We start from the raw sequence: 13003 nt of genomic DNA on the forward strand, positions 1-13003 counted from the left end.
ATGCCATTTTAGATTCTGAACGAAGTGATGAATGTATTGATTTTACAATGATGTGTATTTTTTTTTTTTTTTTTTTTTTTGTGTCTGTGTACAGCATAACTAGTCGAAATAATGCTCCAATTTCAAACTATGGGGGTGGTTTCCGATGTAAAAGTGAATATCCTTGGTGCATTATAGAGGTAAAAAGTTAACATTTTCCAACAGTTTTCAAAAAAATCGAGAAAAACAAAAAAAAAATGACGAAAAAAACGGCAATTTTTACGCAAAACCAGTTTTCGACCAAATCGATTTTTTTTTATGGTTGTAATTCAAAAACTAATCACTGAAAATACTTGAAATTTTCACCAAATGTTAATGTCAGTGGTATCTGTATATAGTTAAATTTTCAAAAAATTTTGACTTTTTTTGAGTTATTTATAGACCACTGAAATTTTCGATTTTTTTGAGAAATTTTTTTTAAAGTGTCGATAAAAAATGTTTGGATGACCAAAATGTTTTGAAAATTTAATACAAGGTTCCTTATGAGTTGTTTTTATTGTAGCTAAAAAAAATTAAAAATCGTTAGTCACAATTTTTTTTTATAAGAGTTTATAGTTCAAATTTTTACGAAATCTGTCGAAAACGCGAAAATTTGCAAGTAATTTTGAAGTTGAAAAATCATAAAATTTTTTTCTTTTATAACTAAGTTTTGAAAATTTGGTACAAGGTTCTCCATACATTTTTCTTTAAATATCTGTAAAAAAACTCTACCGGATTCAGACAAAAAATTTTTATGAGTGTTTGAAATTTAAATTTTTACAAAACCGCGTTAAATAACGGTTTAGCCTCAAACGATTTTTGATATTTGTTATAATTCAAAAAGTATAAGTCGTAGATACTTGAAAATTTTACCAGTTATTTAGATTGGCATTTTATTTACTTGATTTAATTTTCAAAATATTTTGAGTTTTTTTGAGCTATTTATAGACAACTGACATTTTCAATTTTTCTGAAAATTTTTTTTGAGGGGTCGATAAAATTTTTTTGGCCCTATCAAAATACTTGAAAATTTTATACAAAGTTCCTCATAAGTTATTTTTATAGTGATTAAAAAATTATAAGAATACATAGGCACAATTTTTTTTTATTAGCATTTGAAGTTCAAATACTGACAAAAATTCGTCAAAACCATAAATATTTGCAAATTATTTTGTAGGTATATTTCATAAAAATTTTTGTATAAGTAGCTAAGAGTTGAAAATTTAATACAAGGTTTTTCATAAGTTTAACTTACAATTATTATAAATTAAGAACTTAAATTTTGTTGTATTCAGGCCATTAAAACATAAACCACCTTTTTCACCAACCACTAGAAATTATATCCTAGGCTGACAAATCATCTTCGTTCAGAATCGTTTTTCGTATACAATGATAACTATCATTGGATTCAAATTTAACACTCCTATAATATATAATAATGATCCATACGGCACCTAATGTACAGCAGAGCGGTACTCTCTTGCCCGCTTTTTTTATATTTTTGACACTATCTAACTATAATACTCACAAGATATATTAAATAAGAGTTATAGAAATACAAACTACAGTAATATTTTGAAACTCCTATATTTTTATTCATTAATTTCGATAAGAAAAAAAATAAAAAATTATAATCTGAAACTTAATAAATTATAAATAGTAAATTGTTTTTGTTTAATATTTTAATTGATTGTAATATTAATATGATATTTGAGACTGGTATTTTTTACATAATTCCTCTATTCGGGGTGAAACAGTTGAAACAGCAACACAATTCAGGTTCAACATTTTTCAAACGATTTCTTCTACTTGTTTTTATATATTGTTCAGAGCAGAAAATGCCTGTTTACAAAGATATATTGTAGAAAACGGTAATAACAATAGTATCGCTTTCTAAGAAATAGATGGATGTTCTGAAGCTAAATTTAACCGGAAGAAATTTATGTTATTTTTCTGACTATTAAATAATTTATATTCGGATAGTAGAACTAGTATTTAAAAATATGTCTTAAACTCTTAAATCGTGGTACTCACTACTCACTCATCAGTCATTACCAGCACTACCTACTACTAGCGCTGTACGCGTGTGGTGAAAATACGTACTTATGAACCGTAACTCTTTCGGACCGCGTAAGAGCGTACAATATTGAATAGGACGTTATCTAAACCTGTATAATATCTTAAACCGTGCTTTTTATCTATGTGGTTTTTTATCTACAGCCGTTTTCACGATTAAAAAATAAACTTATCAATACCAACGTAAGTTCTAGCAATGTATTAATTTATCGCCTTTTTATTTCGGTCATAAATTATACGCCACCTAGTAGTACCATAGATAATATATTATCTATGAGTAGTGCCTACTGTATTACAACTGTTGTTTGTTTTGATTATTTGATTATGACCTGATAAAATCGTGGGCGGATAATGATAATATGTTGTGTGTTTTTTAATTTAAGTTTTTAGTATTTACCATTTAGCATTTTAGCAGTTACATCTTATAATATAGACTATAGTCTAGTATAGTAGTTTTCTTAGCTCGTACGGATTATCAAATTCAATATTTAATAATAAGTATTATGATCACTTTCTATTCTTGAGTTAATTCTTATAAATTTATCAATAGGAATTTTTAAAACCATGTAAGTTGTAGTTAGACAAATAAACTTGATTTTTTGAAAGTAGGTATCTCTTAAAAATAAAAATACAATTAATTTATCATAGCTTAAAGAAGATTTATTTTTAAATTAAATCCAAATAAAATTTTCATTTAATTTTTATGAATGTATATAATATTAAATAATAAAGTTTTTACTTAATTGAGTATTTTTTTTCATTAGTCATATCAATTTTTTTTTAAATTTTAAAACAAATGTATTATGATTAATTGATTGCAGCATGACTGCTGATAGAAGAACAACTACAGACTATCGTTTACAACTTTTACAAGAAATGCGATGTCAGAATTATGATATGATACGCTTTGCATCTTATAGAACAGCATGTAAATTAAGATATGTGCAAAAAAAAGTTTATTGTGAGTATTATTTAAATTCATTAACAATTAACATAATTATGTTGGCACATAAACATATGAATTTTATAAAAATCATTTAAATTTGTTTTATTTAGTTCTATATATATTTGGACTCCTAAAACCCTAACTATTTAGGTGATATCGATTTTTAAAATCAAATAATTATTTTGTATCTTATCAAATTAAATGTAGATTGATAATTTAAAAAATAAATATAATTATATAGGTAATATATATAATAATTGAGATTATAATATTTTAAGAACATTTTTAGAATTTTAATAAGAATGGAGTATTTTATTGTTGCAGAAAAATTTTTAAACCAAATTAGTTAACAGGTTGACTATGATCAATACATCAATCATAATATGATTTTAACTATTTAAATCGATAGACTATATGCCCTTTTATAATTTTTTTTCAGAAAAGATTAAAAACAAATTTATATGACATACTCTTCTAGCTTTCCATTTTATCTAACCCATGAATATATAAATGCATTATTATTGTAAAATTTAACCTAATTTACTTTAAACATTAAAATTGATATAATTGTACAACAAAACTTTTATAATAAATTTAATTAAATAATCAGAAAATAATTGGTTGTTAATCTCATCAACCAACCATTTTTTTTAGATCTAGATCAAACACCTTCATGTCACCCAGCACAATTTCTCTATTGAAACATTTAGAAAATATTTAAAAATTTCAATTAACAGCTTCAAAATATTTCTAAGATTTATTATTTTTGACTACAAGCAATCTAATTTCATTCTAAGATAGTGTAGGTATATGGTACATTGCTATACTACATTGTAATACCTACGTGACAAATTTTAAAAATAATAAATAAAAAAGTTTATTGTGCATTACCATTATAACTACTATATTATATATATTTAATATTAAATTGAATTATAATTTTAATGTACATAATAAATTAGTAGAAAAGCTATTTATTTTAATAGCTATTTTCTATTCATACATTGAGACTCCTCATATTTTGTTTGAAATAGTTATGAACTATGATTATAATAATAATGATGGTTATTAAATCTTTCATTAAATTGTCAAAATGGTAGATGAAATATTATAAGTATGGTATAAATGATTGGATATAATTAGTTTTAAATGTTATCATCATTATTTTTTCATTTTTATTCATTATTTCATGTCAAGCTCTAATCATTCATCAAAATTAATATTTATGTTAATACTTTTTAGTACACATGATTGATATATGGAATGTGATTGAAGCATTTCGTGAAAATGGATTAAATACACTGGAATCTCACGTCGAAGTAAATGTTTCCAAATTTGAAACACTAATAACAAGTCTATATGTTAATTTGAATAAGCGATTACCTACTCAACAACATGTACATGATGATTTATTAACTACAATTCTTCTTAATTGGATTATGTCAGTTTATTCTGCGTAAGTTAATATTTTAATTTTAAAAAGTTATAAATACTTAAAAGAACATTGGTTTGGCATGTGTTGATTTTCTTACTAATCCATAACAATAAATTTTGTATCAAAGAGAATCCATGAAACAAAAAAAATATTTTTGAGAAATAATGACTTGTTTTAAAATTATAATTAAAAAAAAAATTAAAATGTCCTAAAGATAATATTCATTCCTTTAAATTTTAGAACAGACCAATTAGGTGTTATAATAAAAATAACAGTATAATATGGATTCTTCTTGTGTAAAATTAGGTATTTTATAACATCTTAGTAAAATGGACAGAACATGTTATGCAAATTCTTTAGACTTTGGGACTATGGTCTATAATATTGTTTAATATTAAAATTATAATAATATTATGTTTTGGAATTATATTATACATAAATAGAAATATTTTCTAGTCAAGGTTAAGTATATAATTCAGCGGTTCCCAAACTTTATTTTTCACAGTGCCCTTTTTAGGATCAAGTTCAGCCACAGTGCCTTGTTGTAAATACCATGAAGATAGAACAAATAAAAAATTCTATGCATTTCAAATTATTTATTATGAGCTGTAGATCGTGTGCACAATCTGGGAACCGTTGATTTGAGTATTAATCTTGAAATGGTATACCTATTAAGTTCTTAGTTACACTAATTTTAATAATTAGTAAATACTTATGTCACTTGTTAAATAGTTAAACATTAACGTTATTTCATTAAATCAAAGTTTTAAATTTATTCATAAGATGATATTTTTATTTTCATACAGTATTTTATTTTAACTTGTCGCAATACCATAAAAAGGAAATACTATAATTTTAAACATGCTCTATTATTTTTAGATATACATAAATTGATTAAATCTTAATTACTGAAGTCTATATGTAAAATTGTTGATAATAATAATTTTTTTGTTACAGTAATGATACTATGGGAAGAATAAGAGTATTATCTATAAAAGTAGCTTTGGTTACAATGTGTTCAGGGAAACTTATGGATAAACTTAGATGTAAATTAGTTAATACAAAATATTTTATTTGTATATAAAACTTTGATTGTTAAACTATATTTTATTGTTTATAGATATATTTTCACAAATATGTGATCAAAACGGACATATGGTAGCTTGGAAATTTCGAGAATATCTACAAGAAGTATTAGTACTTCCTTCAGCTGTATATGAATCTCCTTCTTTTCATTATAGTGATCAGATATCGGCTGAAATATTTTCTGGGGTAAAATACATTTTAGTAATAACAATGAATATTTTTATTTATGAGATTTATTTTTTTTTACTTCTTATTTTTTATTTCATTTTTTTTTTTTATAGAATGGTAAAGTAACTGTAAACGATTTTATGGATTCAATGATGTCAGATCCTGGACCTGCTTGTCTTGTATGGTTACCATTATTGCATCGATTAGCTAATGTTGAAAATGGTTGGTATATATCAAATTAATTTAAGAGTTTATTAAAATAAATTTTGTTATAATTATGTTTCAGTTACTCATCCTATTTCTTGTGATGCTTGTCGACGTGATAACTTTACTGGATTCCGATATCGTTGTCAAAAATGTCATAATTTTCAAATGTGTCAAGAATGCTTTTGGAGAGGACGAGTTGCATCTAGTCATACAATTGAACATGATGTTAAAGAGTATACTAGTTATGTATGTTTATTATTTTATTAATATTTTATATTCTGAATGAAGCTATTGCTTAGCTACTGTTTTTTCAAAAGTGTACTTTTTAATTGAGGTTTATTTAAAAAAAAATCTTATTATTAAACATAAAACTTTTTTCAATAAATTTAATATAGATTGTACTTTAAATAAATAATTCTTTCTGTATTCTCGTTTTCTCATGAAATTAAATAACATGTGTAAGGAAGTAGGTATACTTATTTTTCAAAATACATATTTATATTTGGATAAACTAAGCTACCCTAAGAACTGTATTTTGAATGTCATAATTTATGATCTCTATCAATTTCAACTCTTTCAATATTAACAATTTCTAGCTTATTTACTGATGATGTTTTATTTTACACTATAGAAATCTCCAAGTAAACAAATTGGACATTCTCTTAGAAAATCATTTCGCTGTGTGCCAGAAAAAGAAAAAGCTAGTATACCACGTTTTCCTGAGGAACCAGAAAAGACTATTAATTTATCACATATAATGTATGATTACTAAGATTTATAATTTTACAGTATTTAAATCAATCTGTTGATTAATTTTGTTTATTTTATTATAGACCTCCATCACCTTTACCATGCCACAATGGTTTTTCTGAATTATCTATTAGTAGTCAATTTAATACATTGGATAGTAAAACAAGTACAAGAAGGCAAGTTAATTGTTTAGTTTAAACTTTAAATAACTATTATTTATTAAATTTATGAACTGTACTCAGTGATGGCTAATTTGTTTGGGGTAATCAGGCAAAACCTTGATTTATTTGTCACCTTCACAAAATTATTCATATTAAATTTATGCCTGCTATTTAGTACTTCTACACTTCTGTGCACAAGTCTGCCATCAAGTACAGTTCTTCAGTTCTTACCTTTAATTAATTATATATTTTCATGCAATTTTTAGTCCTGATAAGCGCACAATGAGTTTAGATTATACTTCAATGGATGATGAACATAAATTAATTGCACGTTATGCTGCACGACTTGCTGCTGAAGCTAAAGTAGTAAGTTAAATAATATTATGTTCTGTGAATTTTTCAATCACAGATATTTTTATGATTTGTATATTATAATAACTTGAACATAAATTCTTATGTGCATTAGTTTTCTTGTTAATCGTATTTATGTAATAACTACAAGTTTAGTTTTAAAATTATCAGGGCATTATAGTAAATTATTTAAGTGTTAAGGGTTATTAATTGGTTTATTATTATATACTTATTGACATATTTGACAATTTTTTATAATGATGTATTAAATAAGTAATTATGAATAGTAGCTAGCCTAATAGTTATAACTATATAGATGTACTATTTTGGTTACTAAAATTTATAATAAAAATATTTAGTGTCAGCATTACATGTTGTGGGGCCTTAGTTGAATCATATAGGGGAAACTCCAATACGCAAAGTATATAAGTTAAATTATAATATATTATGAGTTAAAGCTACTATAGGAATAAAATCTACTTATATCTCTAAAGTTAAACATAGTCAACATAATATGTTTAAAAATAATAAATAATGGGATAAGCTTATTAATATTTTTCTGAAAGCTTTTTGATCATAAAACTTATAAAATAAATGTTTAAAATAGTAGAAATATATATTGTTTATGGTTATTTGGAAACAATTAATTTTTGATTTCTTCATGATCTAACTGATACTGTATAAATAACTAGATAATTATTTTTCAATACAAATTGTGGTTTTTCCTGCTAGCTGTTGTTCTGTGTAAATAAGTTAGAAGATGTATAGTTGTTATATCTTCTTAAAAGATTTTCATTAAGAAAAATATAAGAAATGTATATTTTAGAATTTTTAGCCTAAACATAAATCTTTGTTACTGAACTCTTATTAATGATTATATTTATTAGGGTAGAGCTCCATCAGAAGGTTCATTAAGCTTGGATACTTCTAGAGCTCAAAGAGAACTTATTATTCAACTGGAATCTAAAAATAGAGAAATTATGAAAGAAATTTCAAGACTTAGGTACTATATTACTCATTATTATATTTAGTATATGTTTTAAGAATATTTTAAATCTTGTTTTAAATTATTTTATCTAGAAAACAGCAAGAAATGGAAGGTTATTGTTCTGGATTTTCTGAAGATAATCCAGCACTTATGAGTGAACTACGGGCATTAAGAAATAGAAAACATGAATTAGAATCACATTTAACATCTTTACAGGATTCTAGAAGACAACTAATGGACCAATTAGAGGGATTAATGAAACTTCTAAAAGTAAATAATTAAAAATACGATGTACTTATACAATGATATATGTATACTAATAAATTATTATATTTCAATAAATTATAAAATAATATTTTCAATATTTTTAATAAAACATTTTTACTCAGATATTATAAATGACTCTTGAGCTACTATAATTCAATCATATTTTATTGTTGTTTTTATTACATAATATTATTAAATTTCTTATATTTTATGTTTAAGATAGTAATTAGTACTTTTTTAGTTTTATTGTCTTTTCAATACAAGTTCAATATTTTTTTAGAATCATCAAGGGTCTCCACGTTCAACTCCAAATTCATCACCACGCTCAACTAAATCTCCTCCTTCCTCAAAATCTGCACCCCCTACACCTGGTGGAACGTTAACTTCAGCTTCATCACTGTCTATCATGTCTATGTCTGACTCATTAATGGTTGGAGATGTAAGATCAGCATTTACTGGAAACCCCCTAACATGTAAGAATATTAAATAAACTTTCTTTTAAAAAAAAATAGTTAATTAATTAATTTTTATTTTTTGTAAAGCTACACCTGTAAGTACATCTAGTTTAAATTCTGGCACAACAAGTGGTTCTGTGACAGGTGGCAATCGAAGTTTAAGAAACGATTTGTTAGTCGCTGCAGATTCAGTGACAAATGCTATGTCATCATTAGTCAAGGAGTTAAACTCTGGTATTTAAATTTTTAAATTTTAAATTATATTTTTCTTTTATTTATTTAGTGAAACTTATATTGCAATAACTTTAAATAAATTTATAGAGAGCCCAGTGAATGAAAATATATCCAACTCTGCAATTCTCAAACCATTAGGTTATAATAAAAAAGAAGATGAAAATATAAAAATTAATAAAGATTTTAGAAGTGATAGTTTATCTAGAAGTCAATATAATAAGGTAAGACATACTTTAAATTCATTTAAAAATATATTCAATAAATATCTTAAATTAATACATTGTGTAATGTGTATACATTATTTGTAGGCGAAGATGCAAAATAATCAAACAGATAGTTGCACATCTCCTGCTAATGTAATTATATAAATTATTATTATAAGCAGAGCCTAGATTTTTATAAAAAAATTTATTCTTCAATGCTTACTAGAAAAATTCTGATTAAATATTTAATCATGTTAATATGTTATAATGTAGATTCTATAGTTAATTTTTACATATTTTGCTATAAGTACATGTTTTTACATATTTCTCAATAACTCCATTTTTCCTACATTTGTTGACAGTTTGTTCATTTACGATTTATAATTTATTATATACTATTATATTTCTCAATATAGACAATTTTCCATGTTTCCAAAAGTACATAAATAAAATAATACCAATTATTAAACTTAACCTACGGTTGATATAATTTGTTTGATATTTGACCTCGATAAATGATAGATTATTATGTCCTTTAGTCGGTACAAATATGTGTTACGACCAAACAATAGATCATTTAACTTCGACAATTTGAGCATATTTATGGTATTGTATTGCTTTCAAGATAATTATGGATAAGGTTTAATTTCATAATAATTTCAATTCAACTGTCTTAATTTTGTTATTTTCATTTTTTTGTCATCTATAAAACAATTTCTTTTCAGTAATGTTTTTTTGTGAATTTTTTATATTCTATATTTTAATTTTTTTAATACATATAAATCCAAGCTCTAGTAATAAGTATTTAAAGCTAATAGAGTTTAGTATTAAAATACAGAAAAATTGCTATACAGTAACCTAAATTAAAATACAAGTGTTATGTTTAAAAAAATATACACTTCAATAATAATTGAATAACTAATTGTACTTTTAATATTTTAATAATAGATTAATTGTATTATAAAAATGTATGTAGTTTAGTTAATGCTCTAGTATCTATAAATAATTTAAGTCATTATACATTATATAAAAACATTAGTTTTTAATTTTCAAACCAATTGCATAATTTAACTAAAACCCTTTATAATTTATTTAGATGAGACGTGCTACTAATTCCGGTTCAAAAACTAATTCTCCTGAAGCTGATTCTATGACAAGATGGCGATAACTTTTTTGAAATTATCTTTGAATAACTTTTACAGTTTTGATTTATTTTTAATAAACAATTAAACTAAGTATTATATAGGTATAGTATAATATTAATGCTAGTTTTTTAACCAAGTCATTTGTTTGTTTGTTTGTTTTTTTTTTTTTTGTTTTATTTACTTTTTAATATCTATTGTTGATTAGGTTTATACTATTCTATAATTGGACTAGCTATATTTATAACTTAACTCATTAATCATTATTGGTTGTTACCTAATGGAAAGTATTATATAATATGATTGATAAAAGTATTAGTTTGAACAGTATATAATATTAGTCTTCCAATCTCTAAAATAACTGTAAAGAGAAATTAAGTATTATGTGTTATCTTAATTAAATTTATAAAAATTAATTATTATTAAAACTATACTAATAAAGTGAATTAAGTTACATTGTATTAGTCGACTGTAACTCAAACAATGATATCTCAACATTTTGGATATCTTGAGTGTATCATTTTTTTCTTTGAACGCTATATACAGTGAAACTTCCATATAAAGCATTTCCATTTAAAAATTTTTCTATTTAACGAATTATTTTTGAAAACCATGACCTTCATTGTTAATAATTGTGCGTTAATTCTATTTAACAAATCCCTCTACTATTCAATTTTTTTTTGTTCCCCATGAAACTTTGTTAAATAGAAGTTTCACTGTAACTTAATTGGATTTAGATAGCTAACATTTTTTACAAAATTTTTTTTTCCAACTGAACTTTGAATTACTTAAAAATGATTATTTATATTTATCGACAATTTTTTATAAACATAATACTCTTTTAAATGGTTTTTGTATATTTTTTTGTTTTTTTAAATAACAAATTTACTTCAACTGATGTATAATATAAAACATTGAAAAATCAGTATTTGTAATTGTTTTCAAAATTATTTTTGGATTACGCTTTACAGAGAACAGTTCATTTAAGAATGATATGTTTTCTACCAAAAATAAAAAATATAGTATTAGTTAATTTTGTCAATTTTTATAAAAATTTAATCCTAATAGCCAAGCATACAAATATGTGTTAGGTATGATGTTTTTAATTACCTAAATTAGTTTTAAAGAAGTATTTAATTATGGTAATTATATTATTAATAAATTAAAATATACTCGTACATATTAAACTAATTGTCTTTAATTATTTGACAATTTAAAATAGATTTTTTTAATGTGGAACTTTGTTTATTATTTATTTATATTTGCTATTTGACTTAAAATAAATACTTATAAATTATAATGATAAAAAGTGCTTTTATTTTACAATATTGTGTAAATCATTAAAATCATTTCAATAAAGTTTAAGATTTTATATTTAAATCATCAAATCAACTTAAGAAAATGGAAAACTTTCTTAAAGGTATTGAAGGTTTTATGTGTATCGCGTTAAGTATTAAGTAGGACAATGAAAATTTAAATAAATGCGTTAAATTTTAATTCAATAATATTGTTGTGTACCTATCAAAAATAATTTTGTTTGCAGGCTGGCCTGCTATTCTCTATTCCTTATTAGAATGTCAGCGCATTGTTCTCTCCCTCTCTCTCTCTCTCTCTGAAGTAAAATCATCCATTATTTAAAAGAAAGAGAATAATATTTTTGAGGTATGAGTGGTATGACATATTGATTTGTCTAAATATTGTTTCAAATTGGTTTAAAATTGTTGATTCACAACATTTTTTTTTTATTTTGAAAGTTGAATACAAAATCAAATAACAATAAAATATAAAACGTATTATAAAATAATAATCGTAGTATACCTAATCAAAAAGTTTCTAGTGCTTATAATGTTCCATAATTTTTGTATTCATTAGGTACACTAAAAAGTAAAAACCATTATTTTTCTTTTCGAATTTTCTATGTTCAATTATGTCAACATTTAAACTTCACATTATAATAATATGTTAATGTACCTATATAATAATATAATTGCTGCCTACGATGCGTATTATTTACGATATACCTATTTTTAAATAGTTGTAAAAATAACTTCCGAGTACCACTTTGTATTAGGTAACTATTTTTAAACGTTGAGGTCGCAAAATGTGAAAATATATTGTTACCTAACTATCTATCTTACTACCTGAGACCTATCTTGCTACAATGCTACCTATAACTTATGAATGAATTATAATATATAGCCACATAGGTACTCGTGCGACAGTGCCCAACTTATCGGCACTACCCAATGGTGGCGTAACTCTTTAATTTTTTGACAGCATAAGAAGAAAATTTCAGGTGCACCACCAGTCGGAACAACAGTTTTATTCGATCCGTAATCTACACAAGATAACATGGTTATGGTTAACATAGTAAATTTATTTTATATGATTTTACCGTATTGAAAATTCTTATTATAGGTACCTACTTTAATGATAATACAATTTTAATCATTGTACAGCTATTATTAAATTCAAATAACATGGTAAAAGAATCTGTTTTAGACTTAGGCCATCAT

The 13003-nt window shown here is 24.0% G+C and overlaps 1 protein-coding gene across 4 annotated transcripts; it reads left to right on the forward strand.

The window, feature by feature from the left end:
• Window positions 1–2135: 2135 nt before the first annotated feature.
• On the forward strand, window positions 2136–11219 carry LOC114122887 (dystrobrevin beta-like). 4 transcript variants are annotated; one of them, XM_027985672.2, is made up of 17 exons: window positions 2136–2277; window positions 2916–3055; window positions 4283–4496; window positions 5433–5521; window positions 5596–5747; window positions 5843–5951; window positions 6016–6182; window positions 6568–6695; window positions 6770–6862; window positions 7114–7213; window positions 8086–8201; window positions 8279–8456; window positions 8734–8926; window positions 8996–9142; window positions 9230–9363; window positions 9451–9498; window positions 10442–11219. In XM_027985672.2, exons 2-17 carry the CDS (start codon window positions 2917–2919, stop codon window positions 10511–10513), a joined length of 2079 nt encoding a protein of 692 aa, XP_027841473.1. In that variant the 5' UTR covers window positions 2136–2277; window position 2916; the 3' UTR covers window positions 10514–11219. The 4 variants fall into 4 exon arrangements, with proteins under 4 accessions (XP_027841473.1, XP_027841474.1, XP_027841472.1 ...); XM_027985671.2 differs by lacking the exon at window positions 2136–2277 and adding an exon at window positions 2313–2699; XM_027985670.2 differs by lacking the exon at window positions 2136–2277 and adding an exon at window positions 2314–2660.
• Window positions 11220–13003: the final 1784 nt, after the last annotated feature.

This window comes from Aphis gossypii, chromosome 1, assembly GCF_020184175.1.
Source record: "Aphis gossypii isolate Hap1 chromosome 1, ASM2018417v2, whole genome shotgun sequence".
In the NCBI taxonomy this organism is placed as follows: Eukaryota; Metazoa; Arthropoda; class Insecta; order Hemiptera; family Aphididae; genus Aphis; species Aphis gossypii.

What these genes read in the sequence shown, in the direction of transcription:
- LOC114122887 (XM_027985672.2), top strand. Translation starts at nt 2,917, where the DNA reads ATGACTGCTGATAGAAGAACAACTACAGACTATCGTTTACAACTTTTA. An exon ending in GATTAATGAAACTTCTAAAA is followed by an intron (nt 8,457 to 8,733) that starts GTAAATAATTAA and finishes ATATTTTTTTAG; the next exon opens with AATCATCAAGGGTCTCCACG. An exon ending in GTTGCACATCTCCTGCTAAT is followed by an intron (nt 9,499 to 10,441) that starts GTAATTATATAA and finishes TAATTTATTTAG; the next exon opens with ATGAGACGTGCTACTAATTC.